At 52.3% G+C, this 23,838-nt stretch overlaps 10 protein-coding genes across 10 annotated transcripts; 3 read left to right on the top strand and 7 right to left on the bottom strand.

Moving 5' to 3' along the window:
- Window positions 1-340: 340 nt before the first annotated feature.
- Window positions 341-1,161, top strand: STEHIDRAFT_156986 (uncharacterized protein; the record flags this gene model as incomplete). Its single annotated transcript, XM_007304273.1, has 4 exons — window positions 341-351; window positions 435-467; window positions 554-1,010; window positions 1,096-1,161. 4 exons carry the CDS (start codon window positions 341-343, stop codon window positions 1,159-1,161), a joined length of 567 nt encoding a protein of 188 aa, XP_007304335.1.
- A 1,605-nt stretch (window positions 1,162-2,766) lies between these two features.
- On the top strand, window positions 2,767-4,258 carry STEHIDRAFT_97423 (FMN-linked oxidoreductase). Its single transcript, XM_007304272.1, has 5 exons — window positions 2,767-2,977; window positions 3,044-3,126; window positions 3,199-3,631; window positions 3,698-3,978; window positions 4,034-4,258. The coding sequence occupies exons 1-5, from the start codon at window positions 2,791-2,793 to the stop codon at window positions 4,169-4,171; spliced, it is 1,122 nt and encodes a 373-aa protein (XP_007304334.1). The 5' UTR covers window positions 2,767-2,790; the 3' UTR covers window positions 4,172-4,258.
- Window positions 4,259-4,798: 540 nt separating this feature from the next.
- Window positions 4,799-6,538, bottom strand: STEHIDRAFT_97418 (glycoside hydrolase). Its single transcript, XM_007304271.1, has 6 exons — window positions 6,300-6,538; window positions 6,129-6,219; window positions 5,907-6,052; window positions 5,596-5,833; window positions 5,127-5,534; window positions 4,799-5,061 (listed from the first exon to the last, which is right to left on the bottom strand). The coding sequence occupies exons 1-6, from the start codon at window positions 6,482-6,484 to the stop codon at window positions 4,882-4,884; spliced, it is 1,248 nt and encodes a 415-aa protein (XP_007304333.1). The 5' UTR covers window positions 6,485-6,538; the 3' UTR covers window positions 4,799-4,881.
- A 460-nt stretch (window positions 6,539-6,998) lies between these two features.
- STEHIDRAFT_156983 (uncharacterized protein) lies at window positions 6,999-8,623 on the bottom strand (the record flags this gene model as incomplete). The annotated part of the gene is made up of 5 exons (XM_007304270.1): window positions 6,999-7,479; window positions 7,569-7,859; window positions 7,916-8,038; window positions 8,104-8,202; window positions 8,286-8,623. The coding sequence occupies 5 exons, from the start codon at window positions 8,621-8,623 to the stop codon at window positions 6,999-7,001; spliced, it is 1,332 nt and encodes a 443-aa protein (XP_007304332.1).
- Window positions 8,624-9,596: 973 nt separating this feature from the next.
- Window positions 9,597-12,408, bottom strand: STEHIDRAFT_121552 (FMN-dependent alpha-hydroxy acid dehydrogenase). Its single transcript, XM_007304269.1, has 11 exons — window positions 11,814-12,408; window positions 11,581-11,701; window positions 11,418-11,485; window positions 11,228-11,349; window positions 10,987-11,160; window positions 10,794-10,906; window positions 10,702-10,720; window positions 10,495-10,641; window positions 10,229-10,412; window positions 9,986-10,146; window positions 9,597-9,902 (listed from the first exon to the last, which is right to left on the bottom strand). The coding sequence occupies exons 1-11, from the start codon at window positions 11,902-11,904 to the stop codon at window positions 9,774-9,776; spliced, it is 1,329 nt and encodes a 442-aa protein (XP_007304331.1). The 5' UTR covers window positions 11,905-12,408; the 3' UTR covers window positions 9,597-9,773.
- Window positions 12,409-12,816: 408 nt separating this feature from the next.
- STEHIDRAFT_147199 (uncharacterized protein) lies at window positions 12,817-16,611 on the bottom strand. Its single transcript, XM_007304268.1, has 4 exons — window positions 16,242-16,611; window positions 15,962-16,191; window positions 15,679-15,891; window positions 12,817-15,616 (listed from the first exon to the last, which is right to left on the bottom strand). The coding sequence occupies exons 1-4, from the start codon at window positions 16,432-16,434 to the stop codon at window positions 13,946-13,948; spliced, it is 2,307 nt and encodes a 768-aa protein (XP_007304330.1). The 5' UTR covers window positions 16,435-16,611; the 3' UTR covers window positions 12,817-13,945.
- A 1,391-nt stretch (window positions 16,612-18,002) lies between these two features.
- STEHIDRAFT_22627 (uncharacterized protein) lies at window positions 18,003-18,296 on the top strand (the record flags this gene model as incomplete). The annotated part of the gene is made up of 1 exon (XM_007303853.1): window positions 18,003-18,296. A coding segment is annotated over one exon (294 nt), but the record flags the coding sequence as incomplete, so codon positions are not given.
- Window positions 18,297-18,899: 603 nt separating this feature from the next.
- Window positions 18,900-19,512, bottom strand: STEHIDRAFT_121550 (uncharacterized protein). Its single transcript, XM_007304267.1, has one exon. The coding sequence runs from the start codon at window positions 19,195-19,197 to the stop codon at window positions 18,970-18,972; it is 228 nt and encodes a 75-aa protein (XP_007304329.1). The 5' UTR covers window positions 19,198-19,512; the 3' UTR covers window positions 18,900-18,969.
- A 1,075-nt stretch (window positions 19,513-20,587) lies between these two features.
- STEHIDRAFT_79252 (cytochrome c and c1 heme-lyase) lies at window positions 20,588-21,723 on the bottom strand. The gene is made up of 3 exons (XM_007303985.1): window positions 21,263-21,723; window positions 21,080-21,184; window positions 20,588-21,012 (listed from the first exon to the last, which is right to left on the bottom strand). Exons 1-3 carry the CDS (start codon window positions 21,511-21,513, stop codon window positions 20,781-20,783), a joined length of 588 nt encoding a protein of 195 aa, XP_007304047.1. The 5' UTR covers window positions 21,514-21,723; the 3' UTR covers window positions 20,588-20,780.
- Window positions 21,724-22,118: 395 nt separating this feature from the next.
- On the bottom strand, window positions 22,119-23,265 carry STEHIDRAFT_97411 (Ser/Thr protein phosphatase protein). The gene is made up of 3 exons (XM_007304266.1): window positions 22,958-23,265; window positions 22,884-22,903; window positions 22,119-22,820 (listed from the first exon to the last, which is right to left on the bottom strand). The coding sequence occupies exons 1-3, from the start codon at window positions 23,175-23,177 to the stop codon at window positions 22,260-22,262; spliced, it is 801 nt and encodes a 266-aa protein (XP_007304328.1). The 5' UTR covers window positions 23,178-23,265; the 3' UTR covers window positions 22,119-22,259.
- Window positions 23,266-23,838: the final 573 nt, after the last annotated feature.

Genomic DNA, 23,838 nt, shown 5'->3' with positions numbered 1-23,838 from the left:
CGGCAACTCGTTTTCTTTGTTGATAGTTCCCTTATCTGATCGACGCACCGCATTGGCCCCGCGAGGAACGCAGCCTGGTGTCCTGCCCACCGCCGGCTAAAACGGATCTATCTTTGTCGCAGCTTGGCCGAATGAGTGCAAGATACAATAACATATATCTTTGTCTCGCTAAGCCGTGCCTCCGTCAAGGTGTTGCCTATCTTGGCTGAAAGGAATTGGGCATAGTCGAACATATATAAAGCATGATTCTCTGCTCGAGGTCTCCCAGTATTCATCCTCTCTGGCAGTCTTCACTCAATCTTTATCCAAGCTCGTCCTCGACCGCTGAGTTACGCACATCATGGAGTCACGGTTCGTGATTCGTTCCTATATGCCACGGTACTGGCTCAGTGACATCACCAGGAAACTGACTAGCTGTTTTCCTCTTGTGTTAGGACACCTACACGCTCCAACGCCGACATCAATAGGTATGCGCCTCTTTCTTTCTTGCCTCATGTCGTCGGTCTCCTGTCTACAGCTGATTCAACTACTCTGCATTATCCACCCCAATCAGCTCTGGCCGCGATCTCCACGTCCGACAATGCGCCTCGGCTCTCACCCCCCACAAAGACGTTTCTGATAGATTGACTTCAAACGATGCTGAGACCATGGGTTTCCCCAAGTGGGAGGACCTGGATCAAGAAGCGAAGGAGTACTTTGAACAGGCGTCACTGGCTTCTTTGAAATCGAAACAGGTGGTCCCTCAGACTCCAACTACACAAGGACGTGTCCAACCAGTCCCCTCCACTTCCTCAACGACAACATTTGAAGCGTCTCTCAGCGATCAAGGGATCAGTCCGTGGCGTGCTTTCTTGGAAGAGCGACTTCCCGTTCTCAGGCAATACTTTCTACAACTGTCACAGCCTATTCCGGACACGCAAGGACTGATAGTAGTCCTCGAGCAGGAATGGGAGAGTATGGACGCGAAACAGAAGGCGCCATATGAATTGAGGGCTAAAGGTTGGCAATATGTGCGTGGTCCTTCTTTGCCTCGACTCAGATCCTATATGAGATGGGCCTATTGAAGCTGACGGTTTTTAATTGTCGAAAATATAGGCAGGGTCAAGAAGGCATCCTCAAGAACCAGTGGAGGGGTGGGCGCGCTCTCCAGAGGGGAACTGATCGCCTTTAGTATAATGCCAATCGGCATTGTAGTATGCGCAGTCCATATTCCGACAATTCACGTTCCCTTCCCTCGGCAATCCCAGTCTCATCATCAATCTCAACCCATGTTCTTACAGTATAGCAAGACGTTCATCCTTTTCTAATCCATATTTCTCTCAATAAATCAAACACCTTGGCCGTAGCCCTTTATCCCGCCAGCCAGCTGTGATCTAAGAGATCGAAGGTGCGATCGTCTGCATCACTGCCAATGTGGCAGGTAGTGCCACTGACAACCTGCCGTACGTGGTATATGCTTGGCCCAGAACCACCGAATCATTCGGGGAGTCATCTCGTCTTTACTGGGGCGTGAGTCTAAGACTCTGGATTATATCAGGATGAGAGTTGGACGCTGTAAATGATGAGCACGAAGGGCGATTAGAAATGTCCGGCTCATGAGCTAAGCAATATCTATTATGGTTACAGCTTGAGAGACCCCATTGTCAATTGCACTAGGGAAGCTCCACATGCTGTGGCACTGACCTTGCTTGAGAGACCTCTTCTGACAATGGCATATCTACCAATGCTCAATATTTCTGTGCACTTTATTTGCAGTAGCAACTTTGTTAGCGATACTGCAGAGTACTATTCAGTACCGGAAATTACTTCTGGATGGTCACGCAAGAGTCGCGCCACAGATGGTTCTTCTTGGCTCGCAAACTCGTATTCAACTCGTATTAGAGGCAGCCTTTAAATCTGCACAATACATCCACGTTCCGATGGCCACTGATGTCGGGTTTCTTGCTTGGCTGACCGCAGCAGCGCCTCGAAGCGTACGTAGGCCTCAGGAGAAGCATCGGCTTGATTCATTGTGGCGTCGATCTGTGGCGATTGTTTGTCACCTGCTATACGTTTGTACTTCCGTTAGTGCATCCTGGCGTCACCACCTTTGTTTCCCTTTTTTTTTCAATTTTTCCGTTCTATTTCATGATGTGTCCGACCTTAATTGCGCTCCTTGTTTGTTTCGATCTCGCAGCCACACGCTCCTTACTTATGCATTTTCGCACTCAAGTCTTTCCTGTACCGTTCCGACTCTTTTTGTTTCGTTGTCAATAAAAAATAGCTGCTTGGTCCTATTGCATTGTGTGATATTTGTGGCTATCGTGCTATCTTGTAAGTGCTGCACGGGCACGCGTGGCGGGCGTTGCCACCTGTGGCCTTTCCCGTGCTTATGTGAGAAAAGCTTACGCAAACTGTTTGGCTTTGTGTGCGAAAAAGTCGCTCAGCCACAATTACCGGGTTGGGAGAGACCTTGCAAGCAAGGTAATACGACGCGCATCCATACACGAGAGCGACACGACTCCGTCGAAAATGCGATACTGTCCATCGGGACCCATTCTGGTTGCATTCTAAGCACTACCATGGGTTTTTCACAATAGCTGAGTCAGTCTACAGCATCGAAATAGCCGCTGAGCTTCTTCGTCTTACAAAGCCATAATGGATGGTAGATCTAGTGCCTTGGTGTTGGGTTGAACGACGAGTCGGCTATCTCGCGAAACGAAGTGTCAGCTATGTGGGTCTGAGTATATAAACTACTATACAACGACACTGCACAGCCCGCATAACAGAACACCTCCTCTTCGAATTCCTATGCTAGCGAACACCATGTCGAAGCTATTCCAGCCTATACAGCTGGGGAATATGAAGCTGCAGCATCGCATCGTATTGGCTCCACTCACTCGCTTCAGAAATACGGCCCAGGGCGTACCTCTCGATATCTCGACCGAATACTATACGCAACGAGCTTCAACTCCAGGCACGTTCCTAATCTCCGAAGGTACGTGTTCTTGTATCACTGCGTTGCGGAACCTCGCGTGATGACTTGGCTGACTGTATGCTTCAGGAACTTGGATCGCACCAAGAGCGGGTGGTTGGGAACACGTCCCTGGAATAACGACGAACGAGCAAATCAATGCATGGAAAAAGGTCGATCTATATCACCCAAAATTCGCAGCCATAGTAAACGCGCATCACTTACCGTCTCTCTCAACCCTGCAGATAGTTGATTCCGTCCACGCAAAAGGCAGTTTCATCTACCTTCAGCTTGGAACTGCAGGAGCCTACGCTTTCCCAGATATCATTACAGCCCAAGGCTTCCCATTCGTAAGCTCTGGGTCGATCCCGCTACCGAACCGTGAAGGCCCTTCTCCACGCCCACTCACGATCCCGGAGATTCAAGAGTATTTCGAACTTTACGCCACGGCCGCAAGGACCGCGGTCGAAGTCGCTGGATTCGATGGTGTGGAGATACATGGAGCTGTCGGATTGATCGACCAATTCTTGAAAAGCGATATGAATAACAGGACGGACGAGTATGGTGGCGACGTCGAGGGTCGGTGCAAGTTTGCGTTGGAGGTCGTCGACGCGATAGCCAAAACTGTCGGTCCAAGAAAGGTCGGATTGAGGATCGCTCCTTGGATGAGCCACTATGGTCGGTCCATTAGTTTAGTGAAGCTGAAACGTACTGACATCATTCATGACTCCATGTTTGAACCAGGCATTCCATCTTCTGACGTTGTCTCGACCTTCGAACATCTCGTCACTTCTGTGAAGGAGAAATACCCGGACCTTGCTTACCTTCACGTTATCGAGCCCAGAGTCCAACCCTCCGCTGGAGAGATTGTGATTAAGCCAACCATAGAGAGCAACGACTTCGTTAGAGACATCTGGGGAGCGGAATCGTACATTGCCGCTGGCGGATTTAACCGTGAAGAGGCTATCGAGACTGCCGACAAGAAGGGAGGACTCGTCGCCTTAGGTCGCTTTTTCATTGCCAACGTAAGTTTTTATACAAATTATATAGGGTCATGAAACTGACCTGAGGCAATCAAAGCCCGATCTCCCTCGTAGGTTCCGGGAAAATCTTCCATTGAACAAATACGACCGTTCGACCTTCTACGTTCCCGGCGAAAGTCCAGCGGGCTACATTGATTACCCATTTTATGAGCAGAACGAAGGGATTTCCGCCTGAGTGGGTTTATCTGAACGAGCATTTCCCAGAGTGTAATATGACTATATAGACCTATGCTGCCCTCAAACTGCCAGTGGTCGATTGAAAAGGAATAGCCGTGAAGGTTTGAGGACCGTCGTACGAGTAAAGGTACTCAATTTATAGTGAAAAACATGTCGAGCGGCCCCATCTCTTTGTTTCCAGATGGTGTTCCACATTCCTTGCTGATACGGAGAAACGAAGACAACGACCACAAGGACAAGAGGCCCGGCGTTGGCTTGGTGAGAGGTGTGTATGAAAACGCTAGCCTAGCTGGTGGAGGGAGAGCCTAAGTATGACACAGGAGCCCTGATCGGAGATCGAGCTGCAGACCCAGATTCCACCGAGCGCATAGTGACTTAGGACGTTCCAGTCGTTGTGATGCGAAGCATTCGTGTCCAAACGTTCGTCTCAACAAGCATTCTTACGCTGGTTCATAAGGGCTTCCGGCCTCTTCCGGCGCCTTCCGCAAGTCGCCGTGGCCACGGGCCACTGGGCACTTTCGCCCAAGCCCCCATAACTTACAAACCACGTACATACTCCCCTCGCCGATAACTCAAGGATATTTGAGGAGCAGAGTCGTACGTAGCCGCCGGAGTGTCTTACGGTGAAAGTGTCATCGCAATATGTGAAAGGTAAGTGCAGTAATACTGTGATACGTGCAAAAGGGAACACCGTCGTGACGTATGAGATTAGGAGAAGCCTGACGACGTACGAATGCTGTCCAAGAGGATGTCCTTATAATCGCCTCCTGCCTCCCATATTCCAAAGCCACGCAGGCCCATGACCTTGATGAACTCTCCCTTTTCACTGAAGGATGACGCGTCGTCGAAGGCGATGTAATCCTGCGTAGTCTCATTATAGACTCGAGGCTGTCATGACAGTGTGACGAAATATTAGAAGCTCTCCAGTTCGTGAGGGAAAGGATCCAACTCACAGTTCGATCGCATTGATCATACGCATACGCAATACCATCTGCGACAACACCTTCCTCTGTCAACCACCCGCCTTTAATCAAACCCCAAAAGTCCATGTCTCCGCCAGGGCCTTGCGGGTTTCCACACACATCATTGCCACTGGCATTGTCCCAGCTATCTCCCACCGGTTGAATACTTGCGTTGAATGCTGGGTATGTCTCGAGCAGGTTGGTGCCGTTGCCGAATGCGGACGAAGTATCCACACTGAATGAATGCCCGTACGACGCCACGCCCAAGACGATCTGGTTCACCGGCATCCCAGCCTCGTTCCACGCCTGGACGGCTGTTATGGCCGATCCCAGCTGGCGATCCTTGCTCTCACATAAATCATAGAGAGGAGTGTTTGGTCCCGCTGTCGCACTCCAAGGCTATGAAGTATATTCCAGAGGTTAGAGCCAGTCGAAACAAGACGAGTATGTGTAAACTGACCCCCCAAATATCATAGTTCATGATGGTGATAAAGTCAAAGACCTGGGAGAAGCCTGATACATCGCTGGAAGCGGCACCAGTCGCGTCTACCCATGGATTGATACTCGTTGGAGCAGTAATAACGAGATTTTTGCCGATTGAGTCCTCGCGGAGTTCTTGAAGGAAGAGAAGGAAGTTGGCGGTGTCGTTGACGCTAATGGCGTTGCAACCGATGCCTTGGGTTCCTGGATACTCCCAGCTAACATCATCCCATACTTAAATGAGCTCTCGAGACAGAGGGTAGTTTTTCTTCGAGCGAAGACGGGACTTACTCGAAGTCCAGCCCGTCAAGGCCATAGCTCTGGGCGAGACTGACCACGCTCTTGACGAAGGCCGTGCGGTTGGCAGCACTTCCTACATTTGTCGAAAAATGTAAGGATCCTGTCCAACCTCCTACGGAGATCATTGCCGTGACGTTCTGTGCAATAAAAGTATCATTCAGTCTAGACTGCCAACCCGGACACAAGGAAGAAGTCACAGATTTGAGAGCGTACGTTCTCGTGTGCCGCCTGCACAAAGGGTAACAACATGTCCGGGTCGGAACCATTGAGATTTGGTGTCTGAGAAGGATCGGGTACCGTCTCCCTGTCGACAGTGAAAACAAAATGATACAAATTAGCCAAAAGTCCGGACTATTCATTGATTTCGAGTAGAGTCAGACTCACGCAAACGCGTATATCATGTGTGTATACTTCTTCCAGCTCACATCCGTGAGAGGGAAGTCTCCGTTGTGCCATCCCGCGTAATAGGCAGCTGCAACCGATGGGGTGGAACGTCGGCCCAGGTCTGTGGGAGAGGCCAACGCGGATGCCACGTATAAAAACAATAGTTTGACTGCAGTGGGAAACATCGGTGATAGGGGTGGAGAATCCTCTGAAAGGAAACGGTCAGGAGAAAAGGTGAATTTATTCGTTGGAGCTGGGAAGGAACGTCAAATATTGTACGGTCGCGTCAGAAGCTAGGAAGTGCAAGTCTAGCACAGGAGAAACTCAAGACGATAACTGTATCACGATGACCAGTTCTTATACCACTGTGCCACATGCTGTGGGGTGGTGGGAAAATACCAGCCTCAAGCTTCAGAAGCACTGGAGGTCAGGAGCAAACCAGCTGGACCCAGCCATATCGCAGAACAACTGTCGCGTGATCTCGGCGAGGGTACCTCCGCACACATGAAGCGCGGGGAATTGGTGTATGAGCGAAGCTGCCGATATTACATGCAAAAAATATACAAATTCAATCTGTATTTCATTGGGCTAATCGTCAATAAGTTGCAAGAAACAGATTCACAATGACTCATCTCCGGAGAAAATACCCTCAGAACCCCGCCTCGTCTTGCTCCTATGTTTCCAAATGAAGCAACGGTCTTACTCCGCTGCTTCTCGCGTCACGTCGATACCGAACTCGGCCATCATCTGCCGCCGCAATCCCTCCACCCCGTAATGCGGAATGCTCTTCGCAGAATGCATCAAAGACTTGTACATCGCCCTGACACATCTCTCGTCTCCAGTAGAGAATGCCTGCTCACGCAGGAGGCAGAACTGCCTGGACATCAACGCATCGGGACATTGCATGCCATGATCAGGGTATGGAGAAGGTAGCATGAAGAAATAATCCGGCCTTGAGGTTGTCTTCTTGAGCATTGCGATGTGATGCACGAGGGCAGGCGATCTTCGATAGCCTGGGGCGGGAGGGCCTATGACGCTTGGTGTGGTGGAAGCAGATGAGGAGGAAGGCATGGGTGAAGCGGTCGTCTCGGTCGCTGTGGCCAACAGCTCGTCTAACGATTTGCCGCATGTTGACTTGTGCGGAGGAGTCCCGTACTTCCAGTCGTTCACCTGGCACTCCCTACGAAGAAAACCACAAGGTCTGTGATGAGCATGCTGCGGTGCATATGCACGACAGATAAAGATAACTTGGGAAGAGAAATTACATACCTCGAGCAGTAGAATACCAGGGAGCACTTTTTACAGACCTTCAGCACACCATCTATCTGGGCTTCGACTTTTTCACAGTTATGGCAGTTTCGCTGACCCAGCTTCATATCACGTCTCGTTTCCTTTTCGAGGGTACGGAGCTTCTCTTGACTAAGGGTCGAAGGCCTTTGGATCTCCTGTGCATTTCCCCGCTTTATCTTGGTCGGAATAACGTCTTCGGAGAGCCCGTAGAATGACAGGAAGATATTCCAAACGACAAGTGTGATCAGAAAGGTGCGGATGACGACAAAGCTAGACGCAAGGGTCAGGCCTGAGACTTCATCACAGAGGCGAGACTGTATACGGACATTTTCTGGCCATACACGGTAGCATCCTTCGGAATATTACTGGAGGTGTCGAAAGGTTGCTTCAATTTGAGATAGTCGTCGATCAACGGGTGTGGAATCATGGCGAATCGATCCAGACGGTCCCTGGAAGTAAAAATGAGATCGAGGTATATAATCAACGACTGAGGCGGAGAAGTCGGGAGACATACTGTTCTAGGAACGCTTCAGGCATCAAAAGCCGAAGGAGCTTCAGATAACCCTCCCCGTTATCAGTCTCGATGTTGCGTAATGTCATCTCCGGTGCGAATCTATCCCACAAAAAGGATGGGGCATAACCTCAATTTGTCAGTCTAGAAAGCGATGGAAGAAAGGAGGCGGCTAGGCTACTCACACTCGGGTTTCCTCCACACCAGGATACTTCTGCATCCTCCTCATACCCTCAAAATAATGTTCCTTTCGCACTTCCGCCCCACACCTGCGCCATTCCTCTTCAAAGTTCTCCGTAGCACACTTCGCACTCGCGTGCTTCGCCAAATCGCTTTGCAGAGCACAGAGTTGTCGATGCCAATCGCTGATATTCTGGATGGCGCTCGGATCCATGAACTTGTCTATAGCCTCAAATCCTGTTATATTGGCTCGGGAGGGAGAGAAGTAGACATCGAGCCCTGCCTGCCACGAACGCTCCCAGCCTTCAGGATCAGATATGAGTAAGCGTGGATTAGGATCCATGGGTGCACCTCAGGCAAGGTTGATGTCAACACGCAGGAAGAGATTGGGGCAGACCAGTATTTAGGGCACTCCGAAAGGTATTCCTGTGGCGTGCGAGTGCCTGTAAGCTCAGACAGAAGGCAGGTGCTGGAATTGGATCGGATCTAACTCACTGTCATAGGCAGCGCCTCTACCTTCATTTGTACCGCAAATAACACACTAACTTGCGCCCATGAATGAATAGCGCCTAGAACAAATCCCTGAATGGGTAACAAAAATCACAGATGTGGCCGCTCATACCTTTTCTTGATTGCAGATCTATGAGAAGATTCCGACATCTTCAAACAAGTTCAGATTTGAAAGTGCAGAGAAATTCCCCAAATCAAAATTTGACCACGTTCGATGTTCTTTTCATAACTTTGAACGAGGCTTAGTTTGCTGTGAAACCGGAATCAGCGGGAAACATAGCGTAAGAAGTGATATGGAGTAGTCGCGAGCTACCCACCTTCGAATCGTGATAGCACGCAAACCTCGATTCATAAACGCAGCGGCTGTATCTCAGAAATGAAACCGTGCGTGGGTAAGAGAAGTTACACATATGGATGAAGCCTATCGCACCTCTTTAGCTTTTCTTCAGCCAGTATTCTATCAGATTCGACATGAGTTCGTCGCATACCGATAGGCTTATCCAGCTTTCATGTGTCGTTGTTCGTATGGAGTGAGGGGAGTCGTCGGTTGAAGCTAAATTGCTGTTAGGGTCATTTTCACTGCCTGGTATATCGCCCGTAAGATAGTAAAGAACATCAATGGAAAACCTAAAGGAGGCGACTGAACAAAACAAAAAACCACGCACGCTCAAGTCATGTAGATATCTGTTAGCGTCAGATGCAGCCTGAACTAAGCAAAGAAGCAGTCCGAATCCCAAAGTTGGCCGTTCAAATCAGCCGCAACGACGCACCCGGTCGGCCAACAGTAGTAAACTTGAGTAGTGATCATTGGTTCGATAAGCAAACATACTTGTACACACAACGAGGCTGTGAAGAAAGCAAAAAAACAAGGACGGAGTCACGCAAATCAACCCTACCTCTAACTCTAGAGCAACTAAACCTTCAGACGGACTGAGCTCCCCAAAGACGGTACATGTCTACGGTCGACATTCAAAGGTCTACGCTCACAGCTTCGCATATTCGCCCGGAGCCGGAGGTGAGCCCGAAGGGTTATACCTCAGAGCCTTCTTATTACCATGCACGTCTCTCATGAGGTTCTGATACCCGCCCACGGTCATCGTGATGTCCAGGTCCTATACATCACCACCACCGCCAGTCAGTTATCAGGATCAGGTAAACCAGAATGGTTCGAACGGTACCACGAGACAAAACTTACAGCAAGCAAAGACTTGATCACATGTCTACACCCCGTCTCTCCTTCATGCGACATACCCCAGACATAGAGCCTTCCGACCTGTACCGCGTCCGCGCCGAGTGCGATAGCTTTGAAAACATCAGAGCCGGTGCGTATACCCGAGTCGAAGATGATTTTCATCTCTGTTGAAGCAAATAAATACCTTAGTCAGCACGTCGTTATACATAGAGGGGGAAGACGAGGGAAAGGAGGAGAAAAACGCACTCCCACCAACGGCCTCCACGATCTCCGGCAATACCTCCAAACTGCCGACAGCCCCATCCACCTGTCTCCCAGCATGGTTCGAAACGACGATGCCCTCGCAGCCGTACTCGAGGGCTTTGAGCGCGTCTTCGGCGCATTGGATGCCTTTGATGACGAAGGGTCGGCCGTTCGAGATGCGCTTCCACTACACCGGCCGTAAGTACGAGATTGGCAGTATGTTGAATGGGAGGAGAGGGGAGGGGAGTAGCTAGTGGAATGAAACGCACCTCTTTGATGAGCCACGGCATCTTCGCCCACGTATGCGCCTTTCCGTGCCAGACAGATGAATCAATCCATTTGCCGGAATCTTTCTTCAATTCGTCACCATATTTCTTCATGAACGCAGGATCGCTGGCACCGATTTCGTTACCGACCTATGAGCCATACCTATCAGCTCTGTCTTCGACAAAATTCAAGCGAGAAGATATGCGTACAGCACCGGGATAATAGAAACTATACGCAACGGATATTATTTTCTTTGTGAGTGAGGACCGGGACGTTAGAGAAAGGGAGGAACGGGACTAACACATAGTTCGCAATAGTGATATCCGTAGGTCTCCAGCCAAGCTGCCAAGTATCCACCGTCAACATACAAACATCGAACCCGCTCTTCCACGCCCTCTCGAGCAGGCTGATCGTCTACACCCCAGACCACAGCAAAAATTAAATTAACAAGTCAGCGACTAAGAATAGTCCAAATCGAAGGGGGAAGAACTGACGATCTCGTCGTCGTGCCCCATGTAAAGCTGGAAGAACCTCGGTCCCTTCGCGGCCCCTCCATTCGGTCCAGTATAACGATGGACAGCGTTGCTCTCGTTCTGGATAGAGGCACCTGCGTCATTTGCGGCCGCGACGGCCTCGATGGGCTGAGAGCCGGCGGTGGAGAGGCAGTACTGCACAATAAATTCACACCAGTAATATGAGCATTCGTGTAGCTGGGCGAGTGAAGGGAAAACGTACGGGGAGACCAAGTTCGCCAGCGATCTTCGCGGGTACGAGTTCGCCTTGGGGGCTGTAAAGCTTGTTGATGCCGATAGGGGCAAAGAGGATAGGTGCCGGGATACGGTGTCCGAAAAGTTCAGCTAATGAGCCCGTGAGCATCATAGATTTCTTGAGGTTGAAGGAATGGGGATGGTATACTGTCACGTACTGGTCAAGTCTCGGGTGTTCGTGTCGACGAGCATACGAGGGATGATGCGCCACCTGTAGAACGCTTCCCTACAAGTAGGCGCGTGTGATTAGACGGGACCCATCAAAGTGTCAATTGAAAGCCTGCCCCAGAAGAGTAAGTGAGACGCGCGAGTTGCACATACCTGTTCGCCTTGTCCGTCCACCCGATTCCGGCATTCGAGTTCGCATAGAAGTACGCGCGGTTATTCAACGTCTTCTTCGTAGACTCGACGAGCTCGTCCGTGTGTGTCGAGAAGTTCGGGACTATAGTACACGTGCGCCACACATCAAAGTCAACGGTAGTAAGCAGATGAGTATCCGTGCCACGGATTGGAATAGGGGCAAAATGGGGATAACGACTCTGAACATGACTTACGTTGTCCTTTCTCACCACCAGCTCGGAACATCTCTCGCTGATACAACGAGTAGTGAGGCGAAGATCCTTGGGGCTTGTTAGTCGGATCCATTCTACAGCTAGCTGTCTAATGTTCTGGCGGTATGTAGTACTCTGGATTCAAGTGAAGTGAGGAGACTTGGATGTACAAGTCGAGGATGACCATCCAAAGCACTCGAAACAAGCTGTATATAAACCTTCCACTCGTCGGAGACGGACAACGATTATCCTTCCGTCACCAGCAGCCACCGTGCGTCATCGCTGCCTCCCTCCACTTCGGACGTCCGCGAGATTCCTGTGGGGCGTGATACTTACAGCTTACCAGTTGACGGTACACCGTCTTCAACGTAAAGCGTAGAATAAAATACTATAAGGAGCTTGGGTCTATGTTTCATTGGAAGCGGTACCAGGACTTTCGCTGGATCCGAATGGTATGTGGGCTCTTCATTCGGTGATTGGTCTGCATGCGAACATAGAAGATAGAGAGACGGGAGACCGCAGGACAACGGAGAAGACGGAGAGGAGGATGTGAGTCAAGAGTAGGGTATTTTCTGTAGGCTCTCCGTCGATGTCGGCTCCCCGTGCGCATTATTGTTATTAGAGGTTGAAGGTGGTAGCGGTAAGTAGAAGAGCTCATCGTGATTGGTTGAACGCGTCGCGTGGGCGCGTCCTTGTTCTTACGGCTTAACCGGACCGTCCTTGCGGAGTCTTGTTAAACAACACGATAATTCCTTTCCACCATTCGCCGATTGTTTGCAAAGTAGAAGAACTCGAAAAAATGACCCAGACATCAGGCCTCTTGCTTAGAGCGGTAGCGGGTCCATGTTACCGCACGGCCCAGGTAGTCTCCTAAAGCAGAGTAGCCAATCCTTCAACCGGCTGGCGCAAGGATCGATCATAGGCCCAGGGCCCTCGACGCACCCATCCACATTTCCCTACAACCAACCATACCAAAAAAATCACACAAAAAACCCAACTTATAAAATCGCATGACAATGATAACCCAGCAAGCAAGTGGCAAGTGGCAGGTAAGTGGCAAGCAAACAGATATCGTACTCAGTAGCGTTACCACAAGATGTAACCAAGCAACCGTATAAGCGACTTGAACCAACCAACCAAAACACAAAAAAAATTCAAACCAGCGCTATGCACCAGCTCAAGAATGAAAACAAAAAGCCGACGGGGTATAAACGGTACGTATCATGATAGGAGGAGGAGGAGGAGGGTTCATTCAATGAAGGGGTATGTCGGTGTCGGTGTCGGTGTCGGGGTCGGGGAAACGATGACATAGAAGTATGAAGTGGAAGTGGAAGAGCTACAGGGGTGGGTTAAAACGCAAAAATATTGAACCAAGGAAATAGAAGCAGAGCATCGTGCACGACGACACGAGGATGAAGGGAGAGGAGAAGTCGAGATCGATGAAAATGACGACGGATTGAGGGAGGAAGGAGGGGAACCAGCACCACGCGACAACCATTTACCGCAAAACCGCGCGATCAAAAGCACGACCGACCTACGAACGAGCAGGGGGAGGAGGTAGTACAAAGTAGACAATTGAACAAGGTGGACAATCTGGACAATCTGGAAGAGTGTTCCAGAGGGAGGAGAAAAAGGGATTACACGATGAACTGACGGTGTGGACTTGCACGGAGTGAAAGGAAGGAGGGAGAGGGAGAGGGAGCGAAGGAGGAAGGCACAGTGGGTGGGCAGTCGGACCAAGACCAAGAAAAAGACAAACAAAGGAGCGAAGGGTAAAGAACGAAAGGACGGGCCCACAACGAACGCGCACTCTATAGAAAAGACAGTAGTTATCTCAGACCGAGACAAGAAGCACAGGGGAGGGAGGGACAGAACACCGGAGATGGAGATGGAAGCACAGGAGACGGGAGAGAAGAATACAGATAGTGGATAAATAAGTCTGGGGATAGTTTACGAGGGCGAGGAGAGTAGATGGGATAGGATGAGACCCGGGATAGGAAGAGAGGGAAGGAAGCATGGGCAGGACAAAATATCGACAATCCGCCTCGTCGACCTGGACGGCGGACAACTATATACTACCTTGAACGTCGAACGCGTCGAACGGCAGGAACCGTGTCGTCTTTTCTTGTTTCTGTTCAGAACCCTCCGTACGCGTCCTCCTCGTCGTAAACGGTATACGTCGTATCCGGCCTCTTCTGCTCCGACCTCATCTGCACATTTGCCCTCTGAACGGGCTCAGTCTCCTTCTCCTTCTCCTTCCCTTTCCCATTTCCCTGCTGTTCCTGCCCCTGCACCTCACCCTGAATACTCATCGACGAAATCTCCGCCAAAGGACTCCTCGCCACCCCCGCCTTCGCCACCCCAAACGCCCCCCCTCCACCGCCCAACTCCGTCCCAAACTCGCTCAACCTCGCAGTCCCGCTACCGCCGCCGCCAAGACTCAAAGACATGCTGCCCGCGTTCGACGACGAAGTAACAGGCAACGGGAAATCGTACGACATCGGTGAGAACGCGCGGTTCATCTCCGGCAACGTCGGCGGCGTCGACATCACGCGCGAGCTGGACAGCGACCCAGTCGTCATCGTCGGCGTCACGGGGAACTCGATCTCCTGCGCGTCCGCCTCCATATCTACTTCCTGCTCCTGCTCCTGCTCCTGCTCCCTTTCCTGCGGCCTCTGCTTCTCCGCTCTGAGGACGGGGGCTGTACTGGGGTCATACGCGGGGAGGTTCGCATTCGCGTCGACGTTAGGCGATCGGGGAGGTTCCGGGGTCATGTTAACAACATGCAACCCCCTCTGTTCGTCCTCGTCGAACTCCCCCAATTCCCCCATCGCCTTCTTCTCCTTCTCGTCCGCGAACGGCGAATAATTATCGTCGTCCCCACCGCCCGAAAGCGTCCTCTCCGAGATCGCGCCGAGAGACTGCGTGTTCCCGCCGTTGGCGGCGACTCCCAGTTTCTTCTTGATCTCCGCGTACTGCATCTCCTGGAACGGCGTCACGCTCGAACGGTCGTACGTGCCACCCTCTTCCTCGCCGTTCTCCAGATCCGCGGTCTTGGGCGTCCGAAGTGTCGAAGGAGTTCCGGGCGTGTAGGGCATGGGAGGTAAAGCCGAAATAGGTGTGCCGCCGCTACCGTTGTGCGCGTGAGCGTGAGCGTAACCATTGTACTGAGATGGGTTCGAAGGCTGCCTGTTCAAGTTCTGCGCTCCTTCGTCCCCATACGCCCTCGGAAGTTCCTTATTCAGCGCCACACTCTGCTGCACGCTGAACTCGCTTCCTCCGTAATACTGTTGCTGAGGGTTCGACGGCGGCCTCGTCAACGCGCTCTGGGGCGTCATCGGTTCACCGTACGGGTTCGAAGGCTGTCTCGTCAACGCCGGCGACGGCGGCACGTTCCCATACATCGCCATCTGGTTCTGGTTCTGGTTCTGGTGCGCACCGTACCTCTCGTCCTGCAAGAACGGATTCGCAGAGCTGGGAATAGCGCTCGGCGGCGCGGAGACGACTTCGCCGATATTGAAAGACGTGGAGCCGTAGCTGTCGTTGTACTGTGGGTAGTGACTCTGAGCGTTGGGCATGGTGGGTTGACGGGAGAGCATGGATGAGCCGTTCGTTATTTTGCGCTCGATCATGGTCGGGGGACGGGGCGAGCTGCCGTCGCGGCGGTTATTGGCGAAGGCGTTGAGACGGGCGGCGGCGTAGGGGTCTTCGTCGTCTGGGATCATCATGGATTGGCCTCTGGCGGAGGAACGGTTCCAGGGAACGTCCATGTCCGTCGTGTCTTCCTCCTTCCTGCGGCATCTCCTCTAAAGGAATAAAAAAGATAGTGAGAACTGTTCGGGTGAGGGTGATAAAGAGGGCGACTTACGAGGAAGAAAGCGATAGCAGCGATGAGGGCGATAACTCCAACTACAGCGGCAGCCACGCCTCCGACGACGGCACCGGTGCTGGTACCTGTCGAGGCGGCGGAAGTAGTAGCACTGGCGGCTGCCGAGGAGACGCTGCTGCTGCCACTAATGGTCGCAAACGCGGTATCGGTGACCACATTATGAGTAGTGGTAGCGGGGGTTGTGACAGCAGCCTTTTTAAAAAAGGAAATACGTGAGAAAGCGGTGACACGGAAATAGAACTTGATGTGAAGAAAAACAAACCGGAGTGGTTGATGTCGCGAGCAAGAGACTCGAGGCGGAGCTGGTGGTGGGCGCAACCGAGGAGCTAGACGAAGTAGTAGAGCTAGTCGTGGAAGTGGTAGAGGATGAGGTGGTGGTAGAGGTCGAGGTAGTGGAGGAGGAGCTGGTGGTGGAGGTGCTCGAGGTAGTGCTGGTGGAGGAAGTGGTGGGGGTGGTGGAGGAAGAGGTGGTCGTCGGCTGAGCGGAAGTGGCTATAATAAAACGTCGGCTACGCTCAACATGCACTCGACAGAGTACGCACAAGTAGTGGTTTTTCCACCGAGACCCAACTCACTGAGCAGGTTGTTACCGCTGTCCGAGGTAGTCGCCGCCGCGGCCGCAGCCGTGCTGGTTTCAAAGACGGCGGTGGGGCTGAAGCGGGCGTTGAGCTCCCTGAGGCGGTTGAGCTGGTGGTGGATGTTGTCCCGCCTGCCGAGCTTGTTATCTGAGGGCATGATGGGCAAAGACAGTGTGGGTATGGGACGTCGGGAGGGGTATAGCGGCCACAAAAGACAGTGGAATAAAAGAGCGAATAACGGAGAGGCGTAAGGTGGTCGTGCAAGGGAGAGTTAGAGAACGAGAGTGCGTGCGAGAGCGGGCCTCTGTCCTTCACGGCCTTAGCAACAACGTCGTGGTCCTGGCGATCTCAGCTTTCCGTTCCTCGTCCCCTCTTCAGGTCACATCCGTCACGCGTAACGAGGCATCAGTTCCTCGTGGCACCGGCTTATTTTGCTTCCGCGGCTCATTCAAAGCATGGTTCTATAAATAGTCGGCGGTCAGGTCGACGGTAAGGGAAGAGAAAATGACCATTATTCGCATCGTAACCTCTCGAGTGCCAGGACTAGCGATGATCATGAACTGAATGGATAGTTTGAATGAGGTCATTTAAGTGGGAAGGCGTATCCACGAAGGCTAAAACATCATGACGTCCGAATACACGAGAAGTCATTGAGGGCCATACAGCGGGTCGTGGAGACAGAGTGATAGGGAGTGATCCCGAGCCTTACGCCTGCCGTTTGAGGAATGGCAGTCCAGCTCATCGAAGCTGATGAGCAGACTCCGATAATAGCCAGATATATAATACGGGAAGATGATAAGATGCGGTCAAGATGTTCGTCAGCTTCAACGCAAGTACTGCTTACTGTGGAGGGACATCCTCTTCTCCTCCGCGTCGATCGGCGTAAAGGACATCCGGATGATGTATCGAGCTTACACTCACCGTGGCGAGCGAGCGCTCTCGCTCTCACCAGATGCAGCGATCCCCATCAGGACCTATTCTCGTTCCGCCGTCTTCTCCAGACCGAAACACGAACATTGCTGAACATAACTGGCCTCTATCCCAACTTTGTCCTCGATCTCCCCACAGGAAGTCCCAGATCAGACCTCGTGGATCAAGCGAGAGTGCCACCCGCGCGTCTATTATTTCCTGGCGGACGCTTCTCCCTTGTCGCCATTGCGACACAGCCAAGGAGGCCATGCTCCCATCATCATCTGCATCTCACTCTCAGCCCGGCTTCAGGCGTCTTCCAGCTCGCAGCAGCACAAGTCCTCCCCTCTACCCCCTTCTTAACTTACGCAATCTAATGCCCGACGTCTCCTTTCCCCTCCCGTCCTCTTTTAACCTCCCCTTGCCCTCCCTCTCCCGCCCCGCCAACATTATTACCTCCATATCACGGACAGTCTGGCGGCAGAGCTAGCTGATTGTCGGCACATGCATGCGTCTTCCGCTCCCTCGTCTGTGCCATAGCTCGTCATCATCTCTCCTATGCTGCACATCTCTTCATGTCTTCGTCTTATTTCTATCGCTCACGCTCCTCGGACATCACGCTCATGCACAAGTCGTCAACTCTATCGAGAACACCGACCCACGATTCACCTGGCTACCCGGTCTATGCAACACGACAGACAGCGACGTCCCCGATACCCCTTCCTGCAGTGGACTATGGTGAGTCCTTACGCATCCATCCATCCGCATCACACAACCTCTTCTCTCCCTCCTAACACTCCCTCCCACACCCCAAGGCAAATCCTCCCCCTCTCCGGCTCCGCCAGCGGCACCGTAACCTCCACCTTCGGCCCCTCCTCCTCATCCTCCTCCAACTCCTCCCTCTCCATCCTCCCCCAACTCTTCCTCACCCTCCGCGGTTCCTCCCTCGTCATCCACACCTCCACCCTCTCCAACGCCACAGCCAACATCACGCTCTCCGCCTCGCCGTCCGGGACGACGATCAGCACGACGGTGGATACGAGCGTGGGGAGTATTAGTGCGGTGGGGTTACCGGAGGATGAAGAGTTGACTTTGAGTTTGATTTTTGTTCCGCCAGGAGAAGTGGGTGGGGACGCGGAGGGGAATGAGGAGGTGACGAGGTTGGATGTGGATGTTGTGATTGTTACGGCGGATAATAGTAGGTCAGTCAGTCAGTCAGTCCCCGCCATTTGTTTCCCGTGGCGTCACTCGAGTCCCTCTGTCCCTCCATAACACATCCCATTTTATTTCATTCATATCCACTCAAACAAACACAAACACAAACACAAAAACAGCACGACATCCCTCTCCCCCCTCCCCTCCCCAACAACCTCCTCCCTCCCCTCCTTCGTCCTCCCCACCTCTTCCTCCACCTCCACCGCCCCTTCCTCCTCTTCTCCGGGCTCCTCTTCCTCGAGGCTCGCCCAACCCGTAGGAACGATCATCGCCGAATCCCTAGCTGGTTTCTTTGGCCTGATCCTCATCGGTATCGCCGTTTATGTTTTTATGATGGCTAGGAGGGGAAAATGGTGGTGGTGGGGCGTACCTGCCGTTCGACGAAATGGTGGGCGTAATGGGAATGGGAATCGGGCGGGTCGGGATGGCAATGTGGGTGGGAGAGTGGGTGGGATCGCGGGTCGGGATGGGAGCGGTTATAACGCGGCTCGGGCGGGTGGTGGTGGTGGTGGTGGTGGTGGTGGTGGTGGTGGTGGTGGTGGTGGTGGTGGTGGTGGTGGTGGTGGCCCTAATTATAACGTGCAGGTGCAGGGTGGTACGGGTTGGAGTAGGAATAGGGGGAGGGGATGGTGGCCAATATTAATGTGGCCGCGGTGGGCAGGATGGAGACTTGGCAGGACACGACCACACGAAGAATACGAGATGGGAAATATAGGGGCTGGGGCTGGGGCTGGGGTTGGGATTGGGATGGGGCGAGGATCGAGATCGGGGAGGACGGGGAGATGGACGTGGCCATGGACAGGGTGGAGGGGAGTGCGAGATGTCCTCGGGTCCGGGCGTAGGTTTCGGTTTGGGTTTGGGTTTGGTAGAGGTGATCATGGGAGTAGTACCGGCGCGGTCGAAGACATGCACACGAACACGGGCAAAGGAAAGGGAAAGGGAAAAGGGAAAGGAAGAGAAGCACCACTGCCGCCTTTACCGCTGCATAGTTACCCTTCGCATGGACAGCTGCGATTGCAACAACAGGAACAGGAGGCGTGGACGGGGGAGGGGACTTCGGACGAGGGTATTGCGGGTATGGATGTGAATACCGGAGTAGGACCGGGATCGGGAATGGGAATGGGAGGAACGGGGAGAGCGGGGACGTGGGGGTGGGGAGGGGGATGGGGAGGTGCGACGATTCGGAGGGAGGAGAGTAATATGAGTATGGGTATTGGGAGGGCAATTTGACCGGTTGTTGTCTGGTCGGTCGTGGTCGTCGGTATTCACTGCTGCAATACTTGTCGCTTCGGGCCCGGCACTCAGAGCGAAGGTGAGATTTTACAGTCGACGCTACTGCCATGCTCCCCGACCGAGGTTCAGGGTCACGTATTCTCGTGCATGCATCATGATTCACTGCAAGACACAAGGAACAACAGTGTAGCGCTCATGATTGATGTGATGATGCGGTGGCGTTTCGGTTACATGGAACGATGGCCGATGGACCATGGTCGACGATGGCCGATGTGGTGTCGGTTGATGCGGCTGGCGTTGACTGGAGGTTGAACGAGATCATGATCGTAAAACCGCCTTTCCTTTGCAGTCGACCATCGCATTCGGGGGAAGTCTCATTGTTAGCCTAACCCAACCTCTGGGAAGACTGATCATGAAGTATCGCATCGGAGACAGTGGCGTTTGATAGGGGCTGAAGTTCAAAAATCAAGCAGAGGCTGGCCTGCTCGGTTTGTAAGTGAAGTATCTACGCTAGGAGTGTGCTTCGACCAACCCTCTGAGGTCTTATATCACTTCCTATAGATGCCAGGTAGCAGGAGATTGCCAGAACGCATACAGGAGGAGAACAAAATGCGCTAGAACGAACCACACACAATCCCAACCGACACAATGCTGACGTGCGGTTTAGGTCTAAGGCATTGTGTCCCAAGACGAAGATCGTAAGACAAAGCGTGCCGCCACTGGTTCTAAAGACTTCTAAGCAAGACAGGCACAGGTCCTCTAGTAGATTCGGCGGAAGCGGCGTAAGTTCGTCGTGGATCCTGCTCTATGTTGAGGCTTGAGGGTGCGGCGAGCCTTCCTAGAAAGCAGCGAAGTGGCGACCGCGACACACTCTTGGCTCCCAAATCATCTTTCTGGGAGGCCTGTGATAGCGTTATGAGGCTGATCGCTGCCACGCTGCTCATACAATGAGTGCAATAAAAATGACTTGAAGAGCCATGAACCATGTATTATAAGGCGATAAATATCCAAAGAAATGGGCTATACTTTTCCGAATCTATCAAAAACCGCCCAAAGCGGCCACATATGGCGTAAATCCAAAGAGTAAAGTAGTGTCAGATATGGATGTCATCTAAAGCGAGAAAATAAACGGTCCACCAACGGCCTCTACTGCTGTTGCTGCTGCTGCCTCGCACCTTGCCACACCTCCTGCGTCGCAGCCTTGATCCGCATACTGATCCCACTGAGACTGTCGAGAGCGGGACGAACGTCGAGCGAAAAGACGGGAGAGCCGTCGGCGAGTGGGGGTGCGCTGTAGTAGTCAATAACGTAGCGGACTTCTTCGCCTGTTGAAGCTCGGCGGACGATCCAATCGTGACGGTCGAAGGGTGGCTCGTCACTGAAGACGGTAGATGCATCATGTTAAAAGATGTGCGAGGTGAAAATAAATGGAGGGAATAGCTCACTTAAAACGCATGGGGAGAAGCCAGCCTGCGAAGAGCCAGAAACGTGCTTTCGGTGAGAGCTCGCCTGGACGGCCTTTGAACCTCACGAGCTGAAGCTTGTCATCTCTATACGCCACACGTCCGCAAACACACAATACAGTCAGCTCGAAGCCGGAACACAAGTATGAAAGATCAGCCACTTACGGACACGCCTCCTTCTCCCACCTCTTCACTTCGTCCCATGCCATCTCATTCAAGAAATTATGTATGTTCACCATCGTCTCCACATGTTCCTCCGGCGTCTCCCATCCCTTCCTCACTAACGCATTATAAAACTGCTGTGGCGAAGGGTACTCCCACTTCCCTGCCTCGTCGCGTGGTATTGACGACGTTTCGCGGTCTGTGGGGAGGTAGGTTGATTGAGCGGCGGCGGGGGCTTGCGAGAGGACGGGCATTTGGTTCCGCGAGTCGAGGGTGTTGGGGTCATGTTGGATTGGACATTGTGCGAGACCTGAAGACGAGGGAACTTGTGGGTGTGATGGCGGTAGTTCAGATTTGGAAAGGGAAGAGTGGTCTATTGGGCAGCCTCCAGCAGAGGCAGAGGCGGGCTGAGAGCCAGAGGATGCTGCTAGTGCACGATGGTCGACTGGACAGCTGGCTGCCGAGGGTGCAGAAGCCGCCGAAGACTGCACAGACGTTGTCTGACCCATGATTGACAAGAAAGTATGTAAGAGCAAAGAAAGCTAGCGGAGGGCTTTGTAGACAAAGTCTGAGAGTGGGTGTAGCTAGCGTATGCGGGGTACGGTGCAGTGGTGACTTCGACTTCAAACTTTTTCTATGGCCCCGCGGTAGTCCGGCAACATCCGCTCACCCGAGAGAGCCCGAGCGTTGAACCTCCAATCGTGTTCACCGTCAATGTCACTGACACTCAGCGTGAATCAGCAGCGCAGTACAGAGCAGGAGACTCAGGGCCCTTCAACAACCATTCAATACTCCAGTCGATGAATCTTAGATTTTTTATCATGAAGAAATGTATCTATGATAATAATTGAGTCCAAATCTGATATCAGTAATACAATATCCGTCGACGGTTCTGACTTGGAGACGATAGACATAACGAACAACCCGACCTCGTCCCCAGCTGTGGATTACCAATATAATATTCACAAACGATCCACTGCCCTCCAGTATTTCCCAATTATCAAATATCAATCACCTTTCCTGCGTCATAGTCATCTCGTCCTTCACCATACCCCCTTTGATTGGCATAAACCCGGACACCATCCCGGACAAAGTCGCAACACCAGTGCGTGTGTCCAAATGCCCATAGCGCGACCCTTCCACTCTTCCAGCACTCCTCTACCGTCAATTCCGTAGCGAACGCAGAGTTAGTCGGCCCGTCATTGAACTTGGGATCACCCGTCCCATCCTTCGTCGGTGCATGATGAGTGAGTATGACAATTTTTCGTTCTGGCTCGTCCCTTGCGATGGAGGAGACGGTTGAATTCAGCCAGGCTAGGTCAGCGTTGTGCAGCGCTGAATAAGTCTCCGGATTGAAGCCTTCAATGCGGCGGAAGTCGGTGAGGGACCAAGAGAGGATATCAAGGTCATCGGGGTTCAGAGATGACCATAGGGTGCATCCGAGTATGGTGAGAGTTGGTGAGACATCATAGCGCGTGCGGTCGAGAAAGATGAAGGTTCCAAGGGATGAATCGGCGTTGACACGGGTGGCGAAGGCTCGCAGGGCATTGGACGATTCATCCTGTATATCAGAAAAAATAACGCATCAATGACGGTGCGCGAAAAGCATTCTGATAGTACTGACAACAGTTGATCTGTAAGGTTCTATATTAATAAAAATCAGTTGTTATCCTCTGCTACGTCCATGGCACCACCCACCATGATTCCCAGAGACAAAGAAGATGGTGGTAAACCGTTTCAGTTGCGATTCGAGCCATTCAAAAAGCCTGGGCTCCACGGTCCACCCAATATCTCCCAGAAGGGCAAGAGTTTCTGCCTTCACCGGGATGGAGTCGTAGTGGTAAAACTCCTGTCCGGGTTCTGTCCTACTTGGACGCTCTATCTCGAGATGGAGATCACTCAGTATTTGGATCTGCATGACCAGAGTTGTGAGTTTTTTACAGTCACTATTGTTCCAGGTCAATGCAAAGATGAGCTTGTGCTGAGTCAGAAGTTGGGGACCTCAGTGCAGGGATTGGGGAGAGTCGATCGTCAACCGAGTTCAATCATCGTGAAGGAGCGTCATACTGTGACCTGCACCCGGCGCGTCCGGCGAGTCCGGCGACGCCTGGAGGCATCCGGCACTGCCTGGAGGCAGACGAGTTATGCCTTCAGGCAAATTCGAATACAGACGAGTTGTGCCTCCAGGCAGGATCCAACACATACGAGTTGTGCCTCCAGGCATGTTCGTACGACACGCTAATTGCCTGGAGACACAACTCGCATGTGCTCGGAATCACCTGGAGGCACAACTTGTGTGCTTGAATATGCCTGGAGGCGCAACTCGTATGCGTTCGGATTCTCTCCAGGCAAAAACATTCCAGGTTGGTTCCCGCGGGGTAGGGGGTGAATAGGGGGTGAGCAGGTAGGTGGTCTGCAGGCTGTAAATGGGCAAAAATAGGGCTATGGGGTCTGTGAGCAGGGTGGACTGAACGGTGAACCAGGAGAGAATGATAGGCAATAAAATTGCGGGAAAATGGTAGAATAATAATACATATATGCCTGTGCACCCTTGGGGTACTAGCCTGGGTACCAATAGG

The sequence above is a fragment of the Stereum hirsutum genome, assembly GCF_000264905.1.
Source record: "Stereum hirsutum FP-91666 SS1 unplaced genomic scaffold STEHIscaffold_7, whole genome shotgun sequence".
Classification (NCBI taxonomy): Eukaryota; Fungi; Basidiomycota; class Agaricomycetes; order Russulales; family Stereaceae; genus Stereum; species Stereum hirsutum.
Note: the sequence above shows the minus strand (reverse complement) of the source record. Positions and strands in the feature narration are given on the sequence as shown.